The sequence below is a fragment of the Salminus brasiliensis genome, chromosome 23, assembly GCF_030463535.1.
Source record: "Salminus brasiliensis chromosome 23, fSalBra1.hap2, whole genome shotgun sequence".
Classification (NCBI taxonomy): Eukaryota; Metazoa; Chordata; class Actinopteri; order Characiformes; family Bryconidae; genus Salminus; species Salminus brasiliensis.
This window is the reverse complement of record NC_132900.1, coordinates 24,981,901-25,008,568: the sequence shown is the minus strand read 5'-3', so window position 1 is coordinate 25,008,568 and position 26,668 is coordinate 24,981,901. Positions and strand designations below refer to the sequence as shown.

Below are 26,668 nucleotides of genomic sequence, written 5' to 3'. Positions count from 1 at the left end.
TCGACCACAGTGGTGTACAGTCATTATGGATGTCCCCTCAGATGACCTCACATACACACACACACACACACAAAGAAACACACACAGTGAAATGAGACCTGATGATGTCATCTCACACAATGTACTGTCTGTCTGGGTTTTTGAGCGGCGTAAAGCAAACCAAAATCAAAAAGCTCTCACTCTTCACTGCTCTCTCTCTCTCTCTCTCTCTCTCTCTCTCTCTCTCTCTCTTGTGCTGCCTGTCTCTTTCTCTCTGTCTGTCTGTCTATCTGTGTCTTTCTAACTCTCTGTCTCTCTCTCTCTTTCTCTGTCTCTCTGTCTGTGTTCCCACCTGAAAGAGGAAACACACACACACACAGTTATATTAGAAAGCTCTGGATTAGTCTCAGAAAGAAAAGAGGTTGTATTGCATTACCTCATTACTCATTTGAGCCAACTCAGCACACACACACATACACACACTCTGAAGATGTGTCATTGGGCCCTCCATCAGGAAAGAGAGATAACCAAGTAAAACAAGTAAAACAAGTAAATTACTAAAATAAATCAGTGGTCCTGTGAGCTGATTGGCGGAGAAGCGTGCACGAACACTGTAACATCCGTAAAACCAAGAGGTAGCGTAAATGCCCCAAGGTCTATGTAAGGAGCTGGAGAAGGAACTGCAGGCTGTTCGCTAGGTAAATGGTGTTCATCACTGTGACAAAGCAACAAGCTGCTTGTTAAGGAAATATCATTTGGCAGAAGGAAATGCTAACATTAAAAAAATGAAATGCTACGTTCACGGCTCAATTTATTCATTTCATGCTTTAAATATTTTCCAATCTGTTTAATAAACACAGTAGAACACTCAAGGTCATGTGTTATCATGTTCTGTTGCTTTAATATGTAATGTTGGTAAAATAGTGGCAACACTTCTTTAGGGACTATTTTTTTGCCACACAACACCCTGCATGTATCCTTCCACCATTTAATGACATGCAACTTTAAAATTGCATTTCAGACCCAAGATCTTCTCAGAACTATGGTGAAGTAGTGTCTCAGGCACAAGGCAGTGTATTCATAACCATTTGGTGTGAGACTTCTGAAGCCCTGAAAACCCCCTTCACCAAAATCTCTTAGAGGAACCAAGATCCGAAAGGGAAGCCCCTGTGGGATGCTCCGGAGAGTGCAGCGAGAACAGGAGCGGGAGGCGATAGTGTTGTTGGCAGTTAGCTCATGCAGTGTGTTGGATGCCATTAGCTGATGCTATTGGAAGCTGGACTGACTGATGCTATCTGAACTGACCTAATCTGCTCTCAGTGTTGGCCAACAAACCAACACACGTGTTACACATTACAAATGGTGGATGGATTACACTGATAGCTCTGTGTTGTGTGTGTGTGGTTGTCAAGCTTGATAGTGTTTTGACTGAGCTAACGTTTTAATATAAATTTTGTGAAGTGGAGAACGCAGACACATTCAACGACTAAGGATATACAACATTACTTACTTTTGGATCTGCTCATAGCTAAGCTCTCTCCCCCCACCTCTCTCTCTCTCTCTCTCTCTCTTTCTCTCTGTCTGTAGGAGCTCCTGAAGGATCCTCTGTACATTGGATTGAGGCACAGACGAATGCGAGGCTCAGCCTATGATGAGCTTCTGGATGAATTTATGAAGGCTGTTACTGACAGGTACAAAAACCACAAATTTACACAGCGATACCTTAATGAGAGACTGTAGCTCCGCCTCAGTGTATATCACAATACCTACATTTACAGTGTTATTAATATTCACCCTAATGAGAGACAGTAGCTCCGCCTCAGTGTATATCACAATACCTACATTTAGAGTGTTATTAATATTCACCCTAATGAGAGACTGTAGCTCCACCTCAGTGTATATCACCATACCTACATTTACAGTGTTATTAATATTCACCCTAATGAGAGACTGTAGCTCCGCCTCAGTGTATATCACAATACCTACATTTAGAGCTTTATTAATATTCACCCTAATGAGAGACTGTAGCTCCGCCTCAGTGTATATCACAATAACTACATTTAGAGCGTTAATAATATTCACCCTAATGAGAGACTGTAGCTCCGCCTCAGTGTATATCACAATACCTACATTTAGAGTGTTATTAATATTCACCCTAATGAGAGACTGTAGCTCCGCCTCAGTGTATATCACAATACCTACATTTAGAGTGTTATTAATATTCACCCTAATGAGAGACTGTAGCTCCGCCTCAGTGTATATCACAATACCTACATTTAGAGTGTTATTAATATTCACCCTAATGAGAGACTGTAGCTCCGCCTCAGTGTATATCACAATACCTACATTTACAATGTTATTAATATTCACCCTAATGAGAGACTGTAGCTCCACCTCAGTGTATATTACAATACCTACATTTACAGTGTTATTAATATTCACCCTAATGAGAGACTGTAGCTCCACCTCAGTGTATATCATAATACCTACATTTAGAGTGTTATTAATATTCACCCTAATGAGAGACTGTAGCTCCGCCTCAGTGTAAATCACAATACCTACATTTACTATATACATAAAACACACATGGCACATATGTATGAACCCGATATGGTGAAATAGAGACTGTATATGTTTTGTGTGTGTGTGTGTGTGTGTGTGTGTGTGTGTGTGTGTGTGTGTGTGTGTGAGTGTGTGTGCGTCTCTGTGGGTCTTTGCTGTGTTTGAAGCTCAGGAACTCTGAACCTCAGCTCTTTATTTCACTCCAGATGGCAGGAAAACACCATAATAACGGGGTAGATGCTGAAAGTGCAGCAAACGACAGCGCTTTTCCCAGAAAGAGTGGAACTGGCGGAAAATGAAATGATTATGGGTTTTAAACGATTATAATGAGTGATTAGAGTCTGGTGATTTTTAATAAACTCTGCTACATTTTTAATGCACGAGATGACCACCAACACTACCCCCCCCCCCACCCCCCCACCCCCTGCAAACCTCTGTCAGACTGATGCGCTCAGCACAGTCTTCAATCTACAGGAAATGTGTGTTACACATTGGGCTGATCCTTCAGTCAGGTTATTAATTTGAGCCAGCTACAATTTGAAAGCATTTCACATCAATTTGAGCACATAATAATAATAATAATAAAAAAATAATAATAATACAAATAATAACTACATTGTGCATTTTCTGAAGGAGTGGTTCCCACTTCCAAACAGTTGCTAGGCTGTTTCTGCATTTTTCTTTTTCTACATGGTTTTGCTAGGTGGTTGCTTGGTAGTTGCCTGATGGTTGTTGTGGTGTTGCTAAGTTGTTGCTAGAAGGAAGATATAGCTAGGTAGTTGTTAGGTGGTTGCTAGGTGGTTACTATGGTGTTGCTAGATTGGATTTATAGTATTAGCTAGATGTTCGTAATGGGATTGCTAGGTAGTTGCTTGGTGGTTGTTAATGTGTTGGTAAATAGTTTCTATGGTGTTGCTAGATGGTTGCTGTGATGTTGCTAGATGGTTGCTATGGTAGGCAATTGCTATGGTATCACATGTGGTTGCTTTGGGGTTGCCAGTATAATTGTCAGTGCACAGGGTATAAAACCCTACCAAGAAACACAGTAATACAGAATTATTATTGTAAATGATTTATTTTAGTAAATATGATATTATAAATGATGCATGCAAACATGTTGCAGTGATTTTGCATAGATGCAAGAATAACTTTTTTCTGGTAATAAAACCTTAGAATTATCTCTGACTCAGTTCAGATGAATCAAATATCTTAATTTGTATGCTAAATAGAAAACGTAAGGAAAACCACTCATAAGGAGTGTGCAGGGTTTGGCTGGTCAGATGTGTGCTACTAGTTACTAGCAATCTGGGAATTGCAATGCCTCAGATCGGAAGATCCTACAGCAAATAGTGAGGACTGCTAAGAAGATCATAGGGGACTCTCTCCCCTCTGTCACAGAAATTCACACCACACGCATCACCCATAAGGCCATCAGCATTGTAAAGGACCCTACTTATGCCTAACATGGACTTTTTTCACTGCTGCCGTCTGGCAGAAGGTACAGGAGCATCCGTGCTGTTACTGCACAGTTCTGCAATAGCTTTGTCCCAAAAGCAGTCAGACTTTTAAACAACAGAGACTGAACTAAACCCCTCACCCCCACTACCCATAGCATTTTAATCTGTCTGCATCCTGTTTATCCTATTTATCCTATTTATACATTCCACACTTTACTACCTCTGTGCTGTGTTTCATGTTTCAAGTGTGTTGTATGCAGCTTATTACCAATACCTACCCGTTAAATATCTATGCACCTTACACTAATTACCTCTACTCAGAATTTAGTCAGATTTATTGTACTGTCTTACACGTTGCACTTCCTGCAGTCTGCCCTGTACTGTATTGTTTTTGTTCTCTTTTTGTTCCATGTGGCACCCTTGTTCTGGAAAAAACGTAATTTCATTTCACTGTGTACTTGTACAGAGCTGAAATGACAAAAAAGCCACTTGACTTGACTACATGGCAATAATATGCCAGAATGGTTTAGTTTGAAGACATCTTCTGAGTTTGTGTGCCAGACCTTAGGTTTAGTCTGTTGTGTCTACAAACTGTTCAGGCTCGTTCACTCTTTCAACTGTTCTTTTAAAGAGAGAAGCTCTCACCAGGCGCCTGCCTTCCTGGCTTTACCAAGAGGAACCAAATCAGACAACCCTGACTACCATTCCTTTGTTTAGTCTGTATAGCTGCCCCTGCAATTCACACAGGTTAGTTTATACAGTGTCAGGACATGGGATCACAAATATATCCCATATGTATTTTAAGTATGACACAACTATGTATTTTAACGGATGACACTAGCGAGATGTGGTGGCATGGACTGTATTAAGTGATGGAAGACATTCATTTCCTCACAGTGGTCCGTTGATTGCTCTGTACCACTTGCCCAAATCGTCATTCCCCTCTGGCATCAATGGCCCTTAGGGCTCCACTGTTATGCCATTGAGGGGCACTCAGTGTGTGAGAAGACCATTCTCGGTACACCTACACTACAGCTGCTCCAGAACGTCCCACAAAGTTAGCAGTTTCCAAGATGCTATCACCCTTCCCCCGGTACCCTATCATCACACCCTTTTGGACATCTGTCAAATCGCATCCTTTGCCCATGACGAGCTCTCTGCTACGGCGCATCTGTGACGTCCCAGGCCAAATTTATTCCAAACCAGGGTTGGAATCTTGGAAGATGCTAACTTTGCGGGATGTTCTAGTGATGCAGTGATGGTGTGGCGAGAATGGACGTCACATTTCGACTGCCTCATGGCCATAAATGCCAAAAAAAATGAGGGAATGACGACTTCGACACACCTCTGTGGAGCAGTTAACCTCTAAAAGAAGCATCTTCCATCAGCTAATACAGTCCATGCCACAACATCTTGCAAGTGTAATGTTCTGATATGACAGTGTGTGACTGTGTATATGTGTTTGTGTAAATTATATATATATATATATAATATATATATATATATATATATATAATGATAAATTACCTATATGCAGTCTCCAAGTTTTGCTCTTTTAGCAAACACACACACACACACACACACACACACACACATACACACAAAGCTGTCTAAAGTGAACCAGTTCAGCAGAACTGTTTTTCAGATGCTAAACAGGGGAAGTATGTTTTGCAATTCTTTTATGGCCCAATTAATTCAGGAATAGACTTTGCTGTCGCATGCACTGAAGCTGCCAGCGGGGGGGCTAGATGTTTTTTCAGTCCTATAGAACTTTTTAGAACTTTCTTCTCTGTAGCCTCAGAGTCTGTCTCGGGGCCAGTGCCCATGTCAAATCATTTAATCACAGCTCCATCTCTTCCCAGCATCAGACACATATTCATACATCATCTCCATCTCTATGGCAATGGGGCCCTAATCCAGCCTACATCCCAAAAGTGGAAGAGGAAGCGAGTCTACAATAGCCACTGAATAATTCATACTGGTTACTTGACAGTGCATAATAGATACTGAATTATTCACTATCTAGTAGGTACTGAAAAAAGTTATAGATACTGAAAAATTGATAGTGCATACTGAACAATTCACAGTGGATATTGATCGATTCATAGTAGATACTGAATAATTCGTAGTAGATATTGAACAATTCATAGTAGATACTGAATAATTTATAGTAGTTACAAATAAATCCATAGTGGTTATTAAATAATAGTGGATATTAATTGTAGACACTGATTCATTCATAGTAGATCCTGAAAAATTCATACTGGATATGAAATGATTTATAATAGATACTGCAATTTCCCTCTTGGGATCAGTAAAGTACTTTTAATTGATTTTGATTCTGAATAATTCATAATGGATGTGGAATAATTCATAGTATTTACAAAAAAATTTATAGTGGATGTTGATTAAGTCTTAGTAGATACTGAATAATTCATTGAGGACAGTAACTATGTAAATTATCCTGTATCCAATTATGAATTAAGTACTAATTAATTCTTAGTTGATCATGAATAATTCATATTGGAAACTTATTGGAAATAGTAGATTTTTCTTTTTTGTAAGTGTGTATGCTAACTGAAAAAAAACATGTACTAATAATGATTAAATAATTAATAGCAGATATTCAATAAGTGAGTCTTTAGGTGAGTTTTTTAAATAATACGAGTTCCAAAGATTCAGCTCGTTTCAAGGCCTGCAGGTCCCACTGGGACAGAGGGAGAACAGGGAGAACGGGGAGAACAGGCACAGCACTGAAGATCAGCAGAGCTTCATGGACACACTTTATCCCAGTCATCTTTCTTTTTTGAGCATCTCTTCTAAAGGAGAGAGAAAACGCAGGACACCGGCACGTTCTGCAGTCTAAATATACAGCCGTGTGTGCGAGTGTGCTAACATGTCTGAGAAGCTATAAGGAGGTTGTTGTGAATGTATGTATGAGTGTGTGATCAAGGCTGGAACAGCTGTGTTTGGACAGAGCCTGTGCGCCTGTGGCTTTCTCTACAGCATGGTTTGGGCGGGGAACCCTTCAGTCGAGAGGCCGCACAGTCGAGAGGAGCTCTCTCTGTCTTCTAGCTCTTTTCCCTGTCCGCCCGTTTGTCTGAGTGATCCGCCATGTGGGATCTGGTCCATTCCGCAGAGACGCTCCGGGTGGTTTTATTAGCATAAGAAAACGCATTTTGACCAAGGCCTTCTGACAGACCTTGTTGCCACTGCCAGAGCTTCCTGCTTTGTTGGGTGAATGATTTCCCTGTTGGGTGCGAGTGTGTAATATTCATCGTATGCCGTAAATCACAGCAGATAGTGAAGCAATGGGGGGCGGCTGCATTGTACTGGTAGCTGGCGGCCTGGAGATGACTTTTGCAGCCTCTGGGATGGATCAAGCCGGTGCTCTGCAGAGAGAGAGGGAGAGAGAGAGGGGTTAGAAGAATCTAAGCTGATCAATAATGTGGCTAATAATGAGTGTATACCAAAGGGACTGATAGACTCCCTGGAGCAGATAAACATAGCCCAACTGGCACCATGCCTAATTCCAGGTATAAAGCCCCCCTATGAATTCTCACAGTAATGCTCCAGAATTCAGTAGAAAGCCTGGACAGTAGAGACAGTTACTCCAACAAAAGCAGGATACACTCTTTTTTTAATACCCTTGATTTAGGAGGGAAAAATGAATGACCTGGTGTCCTAATACTTTTGTCTATATAGTATGTCAATCCTCCTTAATTGCTTTGTAACTTAGCAATGGCCGCTAGCCATTAAACAGTACCAAACAAGGTTAGAATTACAATAATGAGCCAAACAGAACTGTCCAAGTCTGAACAGTGGGAGTGAATAGAGTTCTATTAACATTAGCAAGTTGGCACAATGCTAATGCAGCTAATGATGAAAGAAAGAACAGACCATTGCTAGCTCGCATTCGTTGTAAGTATCATTAGCATTTAGATCTGCCTGGACTGGGACACTGGGAAGTTTCCTCCTGGCTGCTAGCGAAGTCCTCTATAATGACTTCTCCACCTTGCATCTTCTTCTTGAACTGCATATTTGATCAGAGTATAATACAGTACTGTTCTGTAATCTTCAGTGTCATTCGAGCCGCAGACATTTATTTTCCATATTGTCCGTTTCTACTCTTATGACATTGACTGGCATGACACATTTATGAGTCTGAAGCTCTTTTCGGACAGGATTAGTTTCACATGGGGAGGTGGAGTAATGTAACTTTACTACAGGACGTCTGTAAAATTTATGACCGATTCACACAGGATAAGAAATCTGGGCATAAATGACTGACATGGGAGTGGCTATGTGATTTTGTTACCAGTCAGCTCCAAAAAATGTGGTAATAACCAATAACCATCTTATAACTTCCTTATAGTAGTAATGAAATGTTTGATGTATGAAATGTATGAAAATGAAGAGCTACATGCTCATAACACGTATGTACACTATAGGCTACATTACATAATGAATTGCCTAAAGCTGCCAGCAGCATTACGCCTCTGAGGAGTCCTTTGGTTGGTCTTCTGGGTTTGACTGAGGTTTGACACAGACTTGATTGACCAATGGTATCTGTGATATTCACAACTAAACGCATGCATATATACTTGATAGTGACCACCAAAATCTCCTTTTTCCACAGGATATGGTGGAATATTTCCCTACATGTCGATTCACACAGGATTCTTATAACCTGAGGTTATTTTGTTTACAAAAGGTACAAAATAATGGCAGATTTTTTTACTGATGCAGTCTGTAAAAAATGTCTGACATGGCTCATTTTGATGGGACTAAAATCACAGAGAAACTAATTACAGAGAGGTGAGGTAACCACAATAATTACATTACCCTACCTCCCCATATAAAACTAATTCTGTCTCAATAGGGCTTAAGTATGTTATACAACATCAGCTGACTCACATCTGTTAGAAAACACACAGGCACACCTTCAACAGTTAGCTTTTCTTGTCTAAACTAGTCTTTGATGGGTGAAAAGCTGGTCATCAGCTTAGTCCTTGACCAGCATAGTGCATGTTTCTCATTTGAGTTTGATGGACTCGCTGGTTTATCAGTATGAACAACTTGCCCAAGCTGGTCTTCAGGCTGGTCATTGGTGGGCCAACTTGGTTATGCTGGCCATGCCGGTCAGCTGTCTTGGTTATGCTGTGCAACCATCTTGGCCAAGCTGATCCACTGGCAAGGTCATGATGTTCATGCCTGTCAACCAGGTGGTCATATTGTTCAATCAAGCTGGCCCTCAGGCTGGAGAAATTGGTTGACTAGTTTGGTGAAGGTGGTAATGCTGGACATGCTGCCCATCTTGGTCATGTTGTCCATGGTGGTAGATCAGCTAAACTGTCAAACTTAAAAAAAAAACAAAGCTTATACTGGTCAACCAGCTTAACCACATTTACCAGCCTAAATCAGACAGGCTATTTTTCCCCAGCATGAATGATGTCAAGACATACTTGTAGAATGAATAACACATCACATCACATTGCTGCATTAGTTTTAGATTTTCAGAACTCCTTATCACGGCACAGCAGAACCATGCTGGGACAGTTTACACCCAACACCGTCTGTCCTGAAGCTATTGAAGAATTTCAGCAGATTGAGGAACGCTGAATAGAGCAGAAGAAGGAGATAAGACGCCTGGTTTTGAGCCAAATGACTCAATATCTTCACAAATCACAGCATATGTTTCCAACTCGTTTTCCCTTCTGAAAGTTCATTCTCTACTCCGGATCAGTCGTCTCTGCAGCAGCTCGGCGCGGCTGTTGCTGAGTGCTACGCCGGCTTAAAACGATGGTTTGGCCCAGACTCAAGTGTACACAATTTGCCGCCTTGCCCTGAATGCAGTCAGCAGAGTTTGTGTCTCAAGGTTGCTTACTCAAGGCAGGACGCTAAAAACGAGGGTTAGGCCGACCTTTGGTTTTGAGGATGACACACTGTTATTCTCAACAACAGAATGAAAAAACACAGACGAAGTTCAGGCTACATGGCGGCTGCTGCTATTTCGAGCTAGTGTTTAAAGGTGACAGTGTGTCACATGCTTCTTTTAATGATCTTTCCAGCACCTCTGCCTCACCACAGCCGTCTACATGACAAAGCGAAGGCGGGGCAGACGACCCAACCTGCACAGTTGTGGTTGTGAGGATTGGGTTTGGCCCTGGGTTAATCTCCAGATGCAGTGTTTGGTATGAAGTGTCTCAGAGACAACAGGCTTCAGTGAGAACAGAGGGCAATTTATTTTTCAAACCAGTCACCACCCCCATTCCTTTCTTAACCCCTTATGCTATGTGACTTTTAATATTACTACATGCAATGGAAGGTTGAGTTGTTCCTAAGTTATAACAGTAGGGGGAAAGCCAGGAACTATCAGTGGTTCCGAGGAGTTTAAGAGGCTGAATACAGGGGTGAGGAAGGCCAATGGAAATTACGGGAGATAATTGAGGTGGAGGATAGCATATTTATAGTAGAGTACCAGTACAGTAATACAGTAATAGCGCTAGTTTATTAAACGGTTAGAATTGTTCAGAAATGTTCACAATGGTGGTGAATAGAACGAGATGTTTGAAAATGTAGAGTCTTACTGCCTCTAAAAGGTGCCTTACAGAAAGTTATTAGACCACACGGTTATGAATACACTGTCTGATACCTGAGACACTGTTTTACCATACATCTGAGTAGATTTGGGATCTAAAATGTCTCATATATGGAAAGTTCACACTAAAATAATGGCCCATCTAGGCAAATGCTTTTTCTTTGGGAACTGTTTTTTCTCATACACCCTGCACGTATCCATCCCATCCCTTTAAAGATAAGACATGTAGATTCACTAGTGGGTTTGGATAGTAAATAGCATGTCTGTATTTGTAAAGGTGCACGTATTTGTCACTGTACAGTGTACAATGTGTCCTCCGCATTTAACCCATCTGGTAGTGAACACACACACATGTGTTAGGGGCAGTGAGTACACACACACACCCAGAGCGGTGGGCAGCCAACTCCAGCGCCCGGGGAGCAGAGAGGGTAAAGAGCCTTGCTCATGGGCCCAACAGTGGCAGCTTGTCGAGCCCGGGAATCGAACCCAAAAATGCTCAAATCTTACCAATAAGCTCAGATTAAATTAATCATATCATTTATTTAACCCCTTAAAAAAGCCTATGGAAGTGTTAATACACATTTCTACTACCAGGGAATAGCCCCACCAGTTTGTACAGAAGTCCCTGTAGTTAAGTTAAACAATACACCTTAGTTTGTAATAAGACTTAGAGTGTTAAGGGGTTATTCAGTAGTTCATATCGATGTTATGAGCATATTCATTTTCAATAGAAATTCACCAATACACAATGGGACCAATACACACTCTTACAGCCTGTGCAAGGTGCATCAAGATGCTCATTGCTACCTTACACTCAGTCTACTTTCAGGCCTTCCGCCTGCGTTGTTTAAATAGCAATCTCGAATGGTCTCGAAATGTGGGGTGTTCAGGACGTTCATCTCTATCTTGGCAGTGAATTGTCAACACAGGTGTGTGCCCAACGTGTGTATACCCCTGCTTTCCACCATTGAAATAGCAACTCGCCACCTGGTCGCACCTGGCTCTTAAAGGGAATGAATGGCCAGTAACCCGCTGATGGGTTTATTGTACGTTACGCCCAAAACACCCACGATTAATAAAGAGACATTTCCAGCCGCACAAGGTGCACTTTTCCATTTGTTATGATAGCAACAAAAGATACACTGACATGCCTTAAATAAAGTTGCGTGGTGCGCGATAGAAGGCTTGCCTAAAGGTCGCTAAAATAGGGCCCCATATGTCCAAATGTTTGTGGACACCCCTTCTAATGAATGCATTCAGCTACTTTAAGTTGCACCCATTGCTGACACAGCTGTGAATATGCATGTGCACAAACATTGTCTGGTCCGTGTGGAGAAGTACTGGCAATAGAATAGGACTTACTGGGGCAGATCAACATGAACCTAGTGGGACCATTCCTAATGCTAGGCGTGGGCTAGAGGGGTGTAAAGCCCCCCAGCATTGAGCTGTGGAGCAGTGTAACTGTGTTTTCTGGAATGATGATGCTGCATATTTTTGTGATGATCATATCAACATCCTGACCTCACAAATGCTCTTGTCACTGAATGCAAACAAATTCTAGTCAGTCTTCTTCCCTAGACAGTAGAGACAGCAACTCCAACAGAAACAGATAAACTCCCCTTGATTAATATTCTTGATTTTGGAAGAAACAATGAATGAGTAGGTGTCCCATTACTTTTGTCTGTATAATCGATGACATTTTTTGAGCTGATGCACATGAATGAATGAGAACTGTTGCAAATTGGCTAGTTTGCTAGCCATTCAGTTACTGGGGGTTAATAGCCATGTTAGCACTTGGCTTTCCATTTAATTGGCTAGCTACTGAAGTCGACCATAACATTAGCTAGCCTGTGTGCTTAAGCATCAGTTTGATGCCTTATCTTAGCTACTTAGTTTAAGATTCGCTAACTAAATAAGTGTGAGTGTGTCGTTTACATTCACGGTGACTGGCGGTGCTAATTCCTGTACTGTAGGCGGTTCTGCTGTAGATTCTAAATGAACTGTGTCACACTTTCCCTTAATGTGATGGTGGGGCTAGCCTAACCTTGAACTTGACCAGGCGCCAAACCCAAATTTGAAACTAGCCCTAACCGAAGTCTAACCCAAAGCCTAACCCTGACTGCCCCAGACAGCAGGGTGTGTTTCACTGGCCTGGGAGGTCTGGCCTTATCTCTGAACCCTAGTGACCTCAATGTTCCTCTGACTGCCACCAGGAGGTGCTGCTATGGCCTCTCCTCAGAATGTCATTGGTCTGTTATTCTACCCTTCTGCAACAGTGTGAGTAATTGGGGTCACACCAGGATGCTGGAAAGTTATGACTTTGTACAAAATGTATTTTCTGTTCCTTTTGTTGTGACCACAGACGCTGCACTGGGAAAAATAGTGGCTGTCCGGTTGAGATACAGCTTTGCTGATTAATGGAAGCAGTTAAGGAATTAAAGTACAGGCCTGTGGATCAGTGAAAAGAAGGGAAAACAAATGTTGTTCCACATAGAAAAAACATTTTCAGCAGTTTCAGGATGGTTCCACGGTAATAGTGTGAGTAACTGGCAGGGTGACAAAGGTTACATTGTGGTAGATGAGTTCATTTTGTTCTCATTTCCTTTATGCCTCGAACAATTGACCTTGTAAGCAATGTGCAGCCCAAGAGAAAAACTTTACCTAACTGAGTGTTATATCAAAACCCCATACACACATGGAAGAACAGAGCCAGTGTCTACTGAGTGAAAGTCACAGAGGGTCTACACTGCCATTTAGTTGAGTAACTTGTCATATTAATAACACACACACACACACACACACACACACACACACACACAAGTTAAATATTTGCGTTTTAGTTGAGTTATTCATGCCTTTAGATTTGATCAGCACTTTAAATACAAGACATTCTAGATATGAAGTTATTAGCATTTCATTCTGGATATTAATATTATTAGAGCTTCATTCTGGAAATTAATGTTATTAGAGCCTCATTCTAGATATGAATGTTATTAAAACTTAACTCTGGATATTAATGTTATTGAAGCTTCACTCTGTATATTAATGTTTTTAGAACTTCATTCTGGATATTAATATTATTAGAACTTCATACTGGATATTAATGTTATTAGAACTTGACTCTGGATATTAATGTTATTAGAGCTTCACTCTGGATATTAATGTTATTAGAGCTTCACTCTGGATATTAATGTTATTAGAATGACATTCTGGATATTAATGTTATCAGCGCTACATACTGGATACTAAGGTTATTATAGCTTGGTTCTGGATATTAATGTTATTAGAGCTTCATTCTGGATATTAATGTTAATAGAGCTTCACTCTGGATATTAATGCTATTAGAATGACATTCTGGATATGAATGTTATTAGAGCTTAATTCAGGATATTAATATTTATATTATTGGATATTAATGTCATTAGAGCTTCATTCTGGATATTAATTCTATTAGAGCTTTACTCTGGATATTAATGTTATTAGAGCTTTATTCTGGATATTAATATTATTAGAGCTTCACTCTGGATATTAATGCTATTAGAACTTCACTCTGGATATTAATGCTATTAGAATTACATTCTGGATATTAATGTTATCAGCGCTACATACTGGATACTGGATAATAAAGGTTATTATAGCTTGGTTCTGGATATTAATGTTATTAGAATGACATATTGGATATTAATGTAATTAGAGCTTCATTCTGGATATTAAGATTATCTAAGAGATGTTTTGAAGGTGTAGATGACAATGTAAGGAGTCAGAAGTTTCCACAGCACTGCTTAATAACAGTAATATTAGAATTATTCCACATGGACAATACATTTACATTACAACCTTTGATTCCACCCGTCTTGTGACAGTAACAGTGTGAGTATCCAGCTGAATGTCACTTAGAGTTTTGTTGTCACCACAAATGCTTGACCTTCTTATCAATGGCTAGAATACAAGTATATGACTTTGGAGATGAGCTGTGAGCTGAAAACTTCTCTTTACAGTGGGGAGAAGGTCTACAGATTATTCCGAAGAATGAGATGGAAAAACTGAGAGATGATGGTGAGAGTCCTTTGGCAGTTCTGTTCAGTGCTAATGATCCACCCTATCTCCTGCCCTGGAGACCTGATTGACAGATGAGGTCCAAGCAGTTTCTGTCCTGGAGTGTGTCCTGTTCCCAGGTTTTAATTTCCTGTCCATGTCAGCTTGAGGTTTTATCAAAGCCTCTCAGAGACGGATCTAGCCCATGATTCCTCTGTTCCATTGGTTCTGCCCTGCTGTGCTCAGGATGTTCCTCTGCTTATCACAGGCCAGGCCTCTGCTACCTGCCTGGCTGTGTGACACATTTGGGCCATAATGGGGAGAGTTGCGTACCTTTGCGTAAGCTGGCTGCTTGGTACTGTACAGAAGGTGGTCACCCTCGTTGATCATGGAATGCACAAATCAGGAACATTGGCTAACACACTAGCCCCAAGATAACACACAAGCCACAGGCTGTTGCTAGGCTGTTGCTATGTGGTCACTAGGGTGAAACCGCTGTGTTAGGTGGTTGCTTTGGTGTTCCAGGTGGTTGCTAAGTTGTTGCCATGCAGTTGTTCGATTATGTTAGATGGTTGATAAGATGGTTGATCCCTGGGGGCAATTGCAACAACACTACAACATATTGCAGTAAACTCGTGTGTCCAGCTTGTGTCCAGATTTCACTTTTGGCTTTCAGAGATGCAGATCCACCAATCATGGAGTCTGTCAGTACTTAGTCAGTTTTCAGCTGAATACCATTAAGAGGAAAGCTGTCTGAGAAGAGTCACACCAAGGCAAAGAAAGCTGAGCACTCTCAGATCAAATGGTTGCTGTCCATCTTCATCTACAGGTTGTAGGGTGCAGTTAGATGGCGCCCTCTGCAGGATGACCAAACAAGTGCAAAACATGTGCAACAGCACACTTCTCATTTTCACTCCACCACAACTGACCCAAGTGTTTGGTTTCCTGGTGACTTGGTTAGGAGCACCAGGAGCTGGCGAACTCACAACTGAAAAAAGTGGACCATCTGGAGATTTCCAAAGGCTAGATGGACAAATAGTGACCTAAACGTGTAGTTTAGAAATTAGCAGTGAAAGAGTGGAGTAGCTCAAGTCTGGTCTCATTATTAGCACAATAGGCAAGGCCATTAGATGTAAGACTGAGTCACAGCTGAGAGCAGTAGTCCCATGTATAACATGTTAAAGGAATCTCTTTACTTTAACCCCAAAAAAGCCTATGGAGCCCCAGTGGCCCAAAGTGTTATTAAAAAGTTCTATTACCAGAGAATAGCCCAACTAGTTTGTACAGAAGTCCCTGCAGTTACTGTGTAATACACCTTAGTGTGTAATAAGCCTTCGAGTGGTAAGGGGTTAAAAAAAACAGTGTGGTGAAAAGTCAGATGAGCATGATTGACCATTGACCCCAGATATCTGACGTGTGCTTCATTAGTTTACAACAGGAGATGCTAGGCTAACGTTGCTAACAAACATTGAACTTACATTGTCATCAATCTCATCTCTGTAAATACACCCACAAAATCATCATTTATTTGTTTCTACCTAAAAGCTATATAAATGTAGAAAATTTATAAAACAGCACGGACTGACCTTATTAAAACCTTTATACTCAAGCTGGAAGTGATGCCACACTCAATTTGCTAACAAATTAACAGGCTGTTGCTAGGCTCTTGCTATGTGGCCACTTGGGTAAAGCTGTCCGTGCTAGGTGGTAGCTATGGTATCCAGGTGGTTGCTAGTTTGTTGCTGAGAAGTTGCTATGGTATTCCTGGTGGTTGCTTGGGTGTTGCTATAGTATTTTAGGTATTTGCTAAGGTGGCTGCTAACATGTTATTAAGTATTGTGTCAAAGAATTGCACTAGTACAACACTAGTACAATAGTAATGGTGCCCAGTAGGATTCCTTGCTAAGTGCCGTAGAAGACGTCTCCCTAAAGAACCCTTCAGCAGAAGTTATTGAGGTTCCATTTACTCCACCGTTCAGCTCAGAGCAGAAGTTTACATTTGTGTTTATAGACTAAAGTATCACCGTGGTCTAAACCACGTCCATTTGCCAACAAATGAAGATCTAGATGTGTTTCAAGAGATGAGTTTAGAGATGAACGTTTTTGGGGAAATGGAGAAGAGACTGCTGAGGGTTGGAGGGTTTCTTAGCTCTCATTGTTAGTCTTCATTATGCAGATATGACTTGGACACTCTCCACCAGTTCACTTTATTCATGGTGAGGCTTCATTATCCGCAGGCGCAAACTGTCCTGTCTCATCCAGCGCGACTTCTTTTTAATCATGATGTGCTTTTGTTATCCGGAATGTCTAATCAAGTCCCGGGCTGTCATGATTAATTACTGAATCTCAATTACACAGTTGGCAGAAAAGCAATAAAAGCTGACCTTCTCGGCTAGTTTGTGTGCTGATAATGCAGGTTTTTGAGTCTGCTGCTGCTCTCTTGTGCAGTCTGAAACAGAGCTTGATTGACACACCCCATTATATGCATTTCTGCCAAATTGTGTTTTTAATGTAGTCATCTTTGCAAGGTCGAACCTCACCATCAGCATATGGTAATGAAAGAGGAGACTGTAAGAGGGGGAGGAGAATGTGCATAAGAGATCTTTGGGTTGGAGTTCCAGTGGCTCCTGCTTTGAGCTAGAAGGCCAATGCACACCCTCTGATTAGTGGAACTAGGGCTGCCAGATTTGGCTGAGTTAAAAAGAGGTGACAGACGGGGTGGAACACTATTGCTAGTAAAGGGTCCCGCTCTATTTGCATATCCTCATATCAAAGGATTAGTCTGGAGACATGTTTAGGACCCGGACCAAAGCCTAGCACCACTTTTAGGCCTAATTAGGCTTAAATAAAGTGTTACCCAGTAAAGTAGGTCCGAACGTATCCAGACACCTCTTCTAATTAGCATTATCATTTATTGAGAGGGTAGCTTTAGCGTGTTCATTTGTGCACACACAGCTTGTGGAATCTCCTTAGAAATACTCTGGCTGATACATCGGGATGCTCTGTGTAGTATACAGTTCTCTAGAATAATGAAGCTCCACCCACTACCTCTGATTATCTATCATCAGGACCTCACCTGACTAATGCTTTCACTCTCAGGGCTGAATGCAGTCAAATCTTCTCAGCAATGTAGATATTTTCCAGAAGAATACATCTGCAAAGGGGGACAAAAGGTGGACAAACTCCCTATGAATATGAATACCCTTGGTTTCAGGAGAAACGCAAGAAGAACGTATGCTATTAGTGTCTTTGAAATGCTCTACATTGTTCATTATAATCATTGCGGTTTTCTTTATCTGCAGGTATGGGATGGACTGTCTGATCCAGTTTGAGGATTTCGCCAACATCAATGCTTTCCGCCTGCTTAACAAATACCGCAATAAATATCTCACCTTCAACGACGATATTCAAGGTACTGGCTCTAAATGTAAATGCTGATCTTTCATAATTCAGTGCTTGAGATGAACACATTTAGAGTGGGGTGTGGTGTGAAATTGAGGTACCAGTTGTCGCCATGACAGCACAAACATAGCCCTTTTATTTACTATCCAAACCTGCCAGTGATCCTACACTTGTGTTCTGAGTTTGAGATGGAATGTTGATGATGGTAAAGTAATGGAAAATATAGAGAATAAAGGGCTTTCTCTGGGGTCTATCTTGCCACATGACAGCCTGCATACATCCCTCCACTTCACACTGGTCCCTGGTCTCTCTTACCAAACCTGTTGTTAGGAAGCCTCTGCTCTGTACTGATGTTTTGCTATTTGGGTAGACTGAGGATCAGTTTGAGAACCACTGCTGTAGGGAACCCCAAAAGTGGTTCTTCTAGGCCACCCCCTTTCTGGCATAATGAAGGGAAACACAGGACCAATTTGACTTATCCAACCTGTCACTTACCTGCTCTGTCATTGGCTGACCCCACAGGTACAGCGGCGGTGGCGGTGGCCGGCCTGCTGGCCGCTCTTCGCGTTACCAAGAGCAAGATGTCGGATCATACCATTGTCTTCCAGGGAGCGGGAGAGGTATGTGTGTGTGTGTGTGTGTGTGTGTGTTGATTCTAGTTATGTTTGAAGTCATGTTGTGTTTTTATACTACACTACATGTCCAAAGGTTTATGGACACCTCTTCTAAAGGATGCATTCAGCTACTTTAAGTTGCACTTAAGTTAAGTTCTGCTGACACAGAAGTGCAAATGTACACATGCACAGCTCAAGTTCCAGGAAGTATTGAAGTATTGCCATAGAATAGATAGAATAGGACTCTCTGAATCAAATAAACAGGAACCTATTGACACCATCCCTAATTCCAGGTGTGAGACAGAGGGGTATAAAACCCACCAGCATTAAGCTGTGGAGCAGTAGAACTGTGTTCTCTGGAATGATCCCAACACGTCATCACATCCTGACCTCACTAACTCTTGTCAGTGAATGCAATTGAATCCCCAATGTAATGCTCCAAAATATTACAGACTACAATATATAATGTAGTCTATACTATGACTATGGGTCACAAAACTTAGGGCTTGCAGGGCTATACATGTTTTACAAGTTGATTGGTCATTAATACAGAACCATTAAAAAGTATTTATTTTAATTAAGCTAAACTTTCCTCTCTCTTGATGCAATTCCTTGCCTATTTAAAAGTCACTTTATAGGGTAAAGTAACTGTATTTCATTGTTTACATTGGTACGATTGTATGCATTTACGTATCCAGGCTGCTATGGGAATAGCTGAGCTGATAGCCATGGCAATGGAAAAAGAGGGAGTCCCACATGCTGAGTGCTTGAAGAAGATCTGGATGGTGGACTCTAAAGGACTGATCGTTAAGGTACTTTCACAAACACTGTACATAACAGCACCAGCATTATGTGCCTGTTTCCAAAAGTACATTTCCAAAGGTAATACATTTTTAGGGTCGTGATCACCTTACTGCTGAGAAAGAGCGGTTTGCCCATGAGCACAGTCAGATGAAGAAGCTGGAGGACGTGGTTCGGGAGCTGAAGCCCACTGCCATCATTGGTAAATAGATTAAACATACACACACACACACAGACACGCAATCACTAACCTAGTGATGTCACAGTCACACATATCCACCTATTCAGTCTACAGCAGTTTAGCCCTGCCCATTCACAATTAAGTTAGAAAGAGTGTTTCATTTACATACAGCCATGTGCAAAAGCTTAGGTACCCCTGTTCAAATACTATGTTGAAGAACTTAAAAAATGCTTTATTTATTATTTTAGACACAATTTCTATTATATATAATATCTATATAATTTATTTGCTGAATGAATCTAATGATAAAATTCCTAAAAAACATAACTTATAAAATGTCCCATAATCATTGCACATGCCACATTGTTTGTTCTGTTAGTTTCCAATCTGTTAAATTTATTAAAGCAACGCTATGGAAAATTGGTATGTATGGAAAATTGGCTTCTTGGCTCCCCCTACAGTCGGGAAGTGTAATTCACACTTTGAGCCACCACACGTTTTTCTGGACAGGCTGAGAGATACACTGAATATGTCTCTGCAGTGTTCTGCAGTGTTACGCAGTTACTGCAGTTAGCAGCGTGCCAAATAGCAACAGCTGAGAGGCCATTCTCTCTGTTAGTCAGTTGAGCACCTCAATGATTTTGAATTTGTTACTTTAAGATAAAAATGCTACATAGCGGTGCTTTAAATGAACAGTAATTGTCTATTAAAAGTGTGCCTCTATAAAGGATGTGACTTATTTACACAATACATTTTGACAGTTTGACCTGGGGTGCCAAGATTAATGTGTAAAAATGAATTATCACTGTTTATGCACAATGTGAACCCTAGGGATAAAAGAAATCCCTCTTTCCTCTGAGGGAATGGTGTAAATGACCTCACTTTCTGTCCCGGGTCTCAGGGGTGGCAGCGGTTGCGGGCGCGTTCACAGAGCAGATCCTCCGAGACATGGCTGTATTCAACAAGCGGCCTATCATCTTCGCCCTCAGCAACCCCACCAGCAAGGCTGAGTGCACCGCAGAGCAGTGCTACACACTCACAGAGGTAAACTGAGTGTATGGGTGTATGTTCATGCGTGTGTGTGTGTCTGTGTTCATAATCTTACAGATAACCGATTTGATGCTGAGGCCTTGACATCGTTCCAACATTTATTCTGTAAAAATTTCTGAGCTTTAAAATAAACTTTTTTTTTTTGTTGAAGCAACAAAGCACTTGAAGGGTAATTCCACCCAAATTCTTAATTTCTACTCAAGCCAGAGAAGATGTAAACAAAGTGGTCCAGCAGACTAAAATGTTGCCACTATGATCCAAGGATCGCTGGTTCGAATCCTGGGTCATGCTGCTTGTCATCAGCACCTGGAGTCCATGAAAGCATGGCCTTGCATTCTCAGAGGTGGGTTGATGACACCTCCTCCCCACATCACTTCTAGTGTGATGTTGATCAGCACAGCCGTCTCTTACCTGCTGTATCTGGGTGCGCTGGCTACTTAGCAATGCTGCATCAGCGGCAGCTCGAAAAGAGGCGGTGGCTAACTCTACATGTCTGTCACAAGAGGACGTGCTAGTTTTACCCTCCTAGTGTTGGTGGCATTGCTGGTGATTGGGGGAGTTCAAATGATTGGGGATTGGGTAATTGAGCTTCCAAATTGGGTCGAAAAAAAAAAACTCTCTGTTCTAGAGAAAGAATTGTTCACAGTGGTGGTGATGGAACCATCTATCCATAACAACAGTAACGTAATTGTAAATGTATATTGTGTAAAAGATCTTCTGAACCCAGTAATTAGTCTTTATTCTTTATTTGATGTTAACACTAAGAAGATCTTTTTTAACCTCTTTGCATTTTTATGGCGAAATAAAGCATTAAATACACTCTTAAGCCCCTTTTAGACATGCACGCTAACCCATAACTTTTCCGAGCTGGATGAGTGACATTTCCCAGACTTTATCCCGTCTGCCCCCTAGAATAAAGTCTGGGTAATGTCAGAGTGAGCCCATGTGCAGGTCATTTCTGGTGAGCAAAACAAAAAAGAGCTTTTGTTTAACTGCTTTATGTGGTGGTGTTACCAGTTAGCAGCCAAACCAAAAGCTAATTCTAACTCTCCATTCCACCTTAAATAGTGCTGCAGTTACACTGTGAACATTTCAACAGCAGACCGAAACTGCTGCATTATTTAAGGTGGAACAGAAAGTTCAGGAGAGAGGAAAACTTTAGCTTAGAGTTAGCTTAGAGCCTTGCTGTAAATGTGACGCTGCAAAACCACAAACGGCACACAGAACAGCAGGTAAAGAGTGTGTTAGTTAATATGTCAGAAGAGGAGGATTTAAACTCTTCACTCTTCCAGAAAATGTTTTTTGTCCACGCTGCCAAAATCACCCAGTTTGGTTGTAATTGCAATATGACAAATATCTTTTATTCCATTACCTTCATTTAGGAAGATCTAACGTTACTCCCATCCTGGCTTTACTCTGGAATTACGCCTGGTTAGACATGAAACTATCGTGGAAATGCTCTGTTCTACCAGCGAGAGAACCACACTCCATTCTGTGGTTCTAAACTAGCTCTGAACATTCATAACTGAGGAGAAGGCTAACACACACACACACACACACACACACACACTAAGTGATTTGACTGCAAAGTTGTAAAGGAGCTGGGAGCTGAATGGTCAGGTAGGTCAGTCAGACTGGACTGCAAGATATTAAACACTATAGAACTCTATAGTGTTTAATATCTTACAGTCCAGTCATACTGACCTACCTGACCACAGTCGCTTAAAAAGTTGCTCCAAACAAAGTAGATCAGATTTTGGTCTGATTATAGAAACTGTTACTAAAATAGTGATTTTACTGCTGTTTCCTATTGTTTATTAGCACATATTACCTAAGTTGTGGGGCAGCATTATTTTTATTATTTATAGAAACACAAAGATCGGATCAGATCGGATCGGATCTCTTTTGGCCGATAATCAGCATTAAGAGACTCCGGTCAGATACGTAAAAAACCTTTGGGCCGTTACTAGTAATTATTATTATGGATCGGACGTCTCTCTGTACCATCTTTCTCACTGTGTGGTACTCGTTTACTTACTGGTATGTGCTTGCAGTATTACAGAGGGAGTTCCCTTGCGGTTCAGGTAGTCCTTCTAACATGTTAGCCTGTCTCAGTGATAACCGTATATTGCTCCACCCTGTTGTAGAACCACCACCGTTCCTCTAACCTGTTCACAGACTAAAGGAGCAGGACAGTTTTGATTAGAGATTATTGTTGCCAGGTGCAAACATGCTCTTTGCGTCATACTGCGCCTTCTGTACAAGCTACACAGGCATTGCCCCAATCGCTACATGTGCAAAAGGGTAACTCCAGATAATGTCCGGAGCTAAGTTTCCATATGAAAACAGCTGTAAAATATAGGTTCTACGAAGGATTCTTTGCGTGATGCCATAGAAGAACCATTATTGTACTGAACATTCAACAGTGTACATTCAATATTTGTGTTGCAGGGTAGGGGTATATTTGCCAGTGGCAGTCCATTTGACCCCGTGACTTTGGTGGATGGACGGAGGTTTTACCCTGGTCAGGGTAACAACGCCTATGTTTTCCCTGGAGTGGGGCTGGGAGTCACAGCCTGTGCCATGAGGAACATCTCTGAGGACATATTCCTCATTACAGCAGAGGTAATACACACACTCTCCCTCTTTCTCGTCCCCTTTATCTCTCTCTCTGTCTCACTGACCTCTTTCAACAGGGGTCATCGCTCATATCTGCAAAGGGCCACTCTGGCTGCAGGTTTTCATTTCAGGAGCTTCTTTCCAATAACTACTTAAGCTTTTAACCAAGTAGAATCAACAGTGGTCGAAATGTGTAGCCACTCCAGCCCTTTGCAGATAAGATTGATGACCCCTCTGACTTCCGAGATAACCTCCTGTTTCTCTCTCTGCACACCCAAACAGCTTTAAGCAAGGTACCAGATCCACAAAGACCTACAAAGGTTCTACAAATCCGGAGTCAGCTTGTTCAGGCACAAATTGAGTCCAGTTTGCATCGATTAAACTGCATTTAAAGATACCTGGAGGCCTTGAATCACTCCGGAAGCCTAACATTTATGGGATAAGGCAAATTGGAGGTAAATCAGGCTGTGCATTTAGGCCCTACAGTACTTTAGGCCCAGCTTTAGCCTTGGAGCTCCAACACAAAACTAAAGATACAGACAAACTTTGGATGTCTTGGCTGGTTCGAATACATTTGTGGTAAAAATGAAAATTGTGTAAATTTGAATATTTCACCTAAGCACTTTAAAAAGAGTGCAAGACCCCACAAAACTCCCCCTCTGGCCTCCGTCATTGTGTTCGATTGTGCCGACAAGCTTTTTCCCCCATTCAAACCAGTGTGATGCCAATTGGGGACAATTGGGCCTTGACCAGGTCCAGGGTCAGCTTGACATTGCAGAAACAACCTGCAGATTTAATGACACACCACAGCCTCACAGTTAAACAAGCTGCTGGGTAGCAGTCAGATTAACCCTTAGAACACTGGGATTTGTAACTAGTGTCTGTTTGCTGTACTGTTTTAATGAGTTGGGTGATTGCAGGATTGGAGTGGCCTTTAGCCTCTGCAGCACTCTAACTTATTTATTTATTTATTTTAAAATCATTTTCCAACATTGCATTAAACCCACTGTATGGACAAAAGTATTGAGACATCTGCTTATTCATTGTTTCTTCTGAAATCAGAGGTTAAAAAAAGTTTAACCTGCTTTTGTTGGAGTAACTGTCTCCACTGTCCAGGGAAGAAGGCTTTCTACTAGATTTTGGAGGAGCATTGCTGTAAGGATTTAATTGCATTCAGCTACCATTCAGCATTAGTGAGGTCAGAATGTTGGATGATCCCCATCCCACCTTACCCTCAACTCCCCAGTTGATTCCAAATGTATTGGATGGATCACCATCATTTCAGAGAGCACAGTTCCACTGCTCCACAGATCAATGCTACAGGGATTAGACAAGAAGTTGTGTGTGCATTTGCACATCTGAGCCAGCAATGGGTGCAACTTAAAGTAGCTCAAAGCATTAGTTAAAAGGGGTGCCCACAAACATTTGGACATGATTCTATTTTAAATTTTTTTGACCACATAAACATAAAATTTACTTTGACTAAAACACTTAAAGAACTTCTCCATTGTAAAATTACATAGCTGCTACTTCTAAGGGTAAAAATAGTTTTTTCACACAAACTGAATCACTTCAAATGAGCTGCGGAATAGAGGCTATTATATGGAGCCTCAGTCAGACACTGCAGAAGGATTAGCTCTGAGTTTTCCTCCGGGAAAGTGACACATTCTATGATTCGGAGGCGCCTCTGTTGCTACGGCATCAAAATTTGACTTGACAGTTCAGATGATTTGCTTCTGTCGCTCTAAACTCCCACACATATGTAAGCTTCAAGAAAGTGTACCCAGAAAAATAAGGGGAATAGGGGGAAATCGCTGTTTCAAAAAGTATTTGCTTTTGTTTTCTGGTCTTTTTCTGCTTTCTTTACGCTTTAACAGCACCCATATCATTGAAGATGGAACGTATAACTCTTTGGCAAGGTTTAATGTAGTGTATAAACATGGTACAGTATCAAAATGTATCATGCAATCCCCAATCCAACAGCAAAAACAGCCAATTTGGGGCTTTTAACATATTTTTTAGCCCTGCCCCTGCAGTTAATTTACATTAAAGTTATAAACCGATCAGCCATAACATTAACACCTTTCACCCTGTTCTTCCTGTTCAGGACCACCACGGAGCAGGTAGTATTTGGGTGGTGGGTCATTCTCAGCACTACAGTGACAGTGAATGGATCAGACACAGCAGTGCTGCTGGAGTTTTTAAACACCTCATCGTCACTACTGGAATTTATATAGTTTGAGCCCTTTAAGCAAGTGTAAGCCTAGGTTTCAGGTTAGACAAAGCCATAAACACCTCTCTTTTGGTGCTATTTACATTTAAATTGTTTTTATTATCTTCAGACGATTGCGCAGCTGGTGACTGAGAAGGATCTGGCTGAGGGTAGACTGTATCCACCTCTCACCAGCATTCAGCAAGTTTCCTTCAAGATAGCAGTAAAGGTGAGACTGCAGAAATATTAATAGCAATTCACTCACTGAGAGTTATCTTCTGTGTTCACAATACCTATTTAGGATTGTGGGCCAGAAAGGACAGCACCAGATTTACTGATGTGTTGTCAAGATAGATCTATGGATCTCATTGGGAATCTCATTCTGCGATGTTGCCTGGCAACTTTAGCTCACAGTACATGAGAGCAAATTGTTTACTGAGCTTACTGATGATACATGTATTTTGTTGTGTTTATTTTTTGCTGTTTTCTGAAAGCAATGCATTATTAAAACCAACACACTCTCCATGATGTTGCTTGGCAACCATACATTTAATATTACTTGGAGAAAAATGTATTAGCCTTAATTTATTATTGATAAAGCTACAAAACTGCTACAAAAGCAGTACGCCACTCAATGCCATGTGTTACTGACTGTACTCCGATGCGTATTGTGCCCAACACCTGTAGTGGTCCCACAGGCCATAGTGACTTACTGATTAAAGCCCAGTATTGATGATAAGATGCATAGTAGATGCTCACTAGACATTCTGTGTTCAGTATTGAACTGAATTATGTATTAAATGCAGCTGAACTCGACTATGTAAATGTCCAATGAATGTAACCCTGCAACTAACCCCAAACCATATCCTTAACTGTACCCCTGAATCAACCCTAAATCCTAACCCTAACCTTAACATACCCCACCCCCACCCCCTTGTACCGAACTCATACCAAACAGTTAGGGCACAGGTTTGATTTTGACATTGAAGGCAACATAAAAGCGGTCCACAGGGGCCCCCTGGAAGCTTTTTTGGCTTTTTGGAGGCTTTTTGCATTTGTGATAGACTTCAGACAGCAATTCTTTGCCATCTAGATTCTTAAGTTATAGATATGGTAGCCAACACACTCACAAAGGGAGTCAACATTTTGTCAGTT

The 26,668-nt window shown here is 41.3% G+C and overlaps 1 protein-coding gene across 1 annotated transcript in view; it reads left to right on the top strand.

The window, feature by feature from the left end:
* me1 (malic enzyme 1, NADP(+)-dependent, cytosolic) overlaps positions 1-26,668 on the top strand; it is an 86,783-nt gene that overhangs the window by 59,047 nt on the left and 1,068 nt on the right. Inside the window, exons 6-13 of the mRNA XM_072668930.1 lie at positions 1,567-1,670; positions 17,937-18,046; positions 18,559-18,656; positions 19,349-19,462; positions 19,548-19,653; positions 20,534-20,676; positions 23,134-23,307; positions 25,644-25,742. Coding sequence (XP_072525031.1) covers positions 1,567-1,670; positions 17,937-18,046; positions 18,559-18,656; positions 19,349-19,462; positions 19,548-19,653; positions 20,534-20,676; positions 23,134-23,307; positions 25,644-25,742 — 948 coding nt within the window. The remainder of the gene's footprint in view (positions 1-1,566; positions 1,671-17,936; positions 18,047-18,558; positions 18,657-19,348; positions 19,463-19,547; positions 19,654-20,533; positions 20,677-23,133; positions 23,308-25,643; positions 25,743-26,668) is intronic.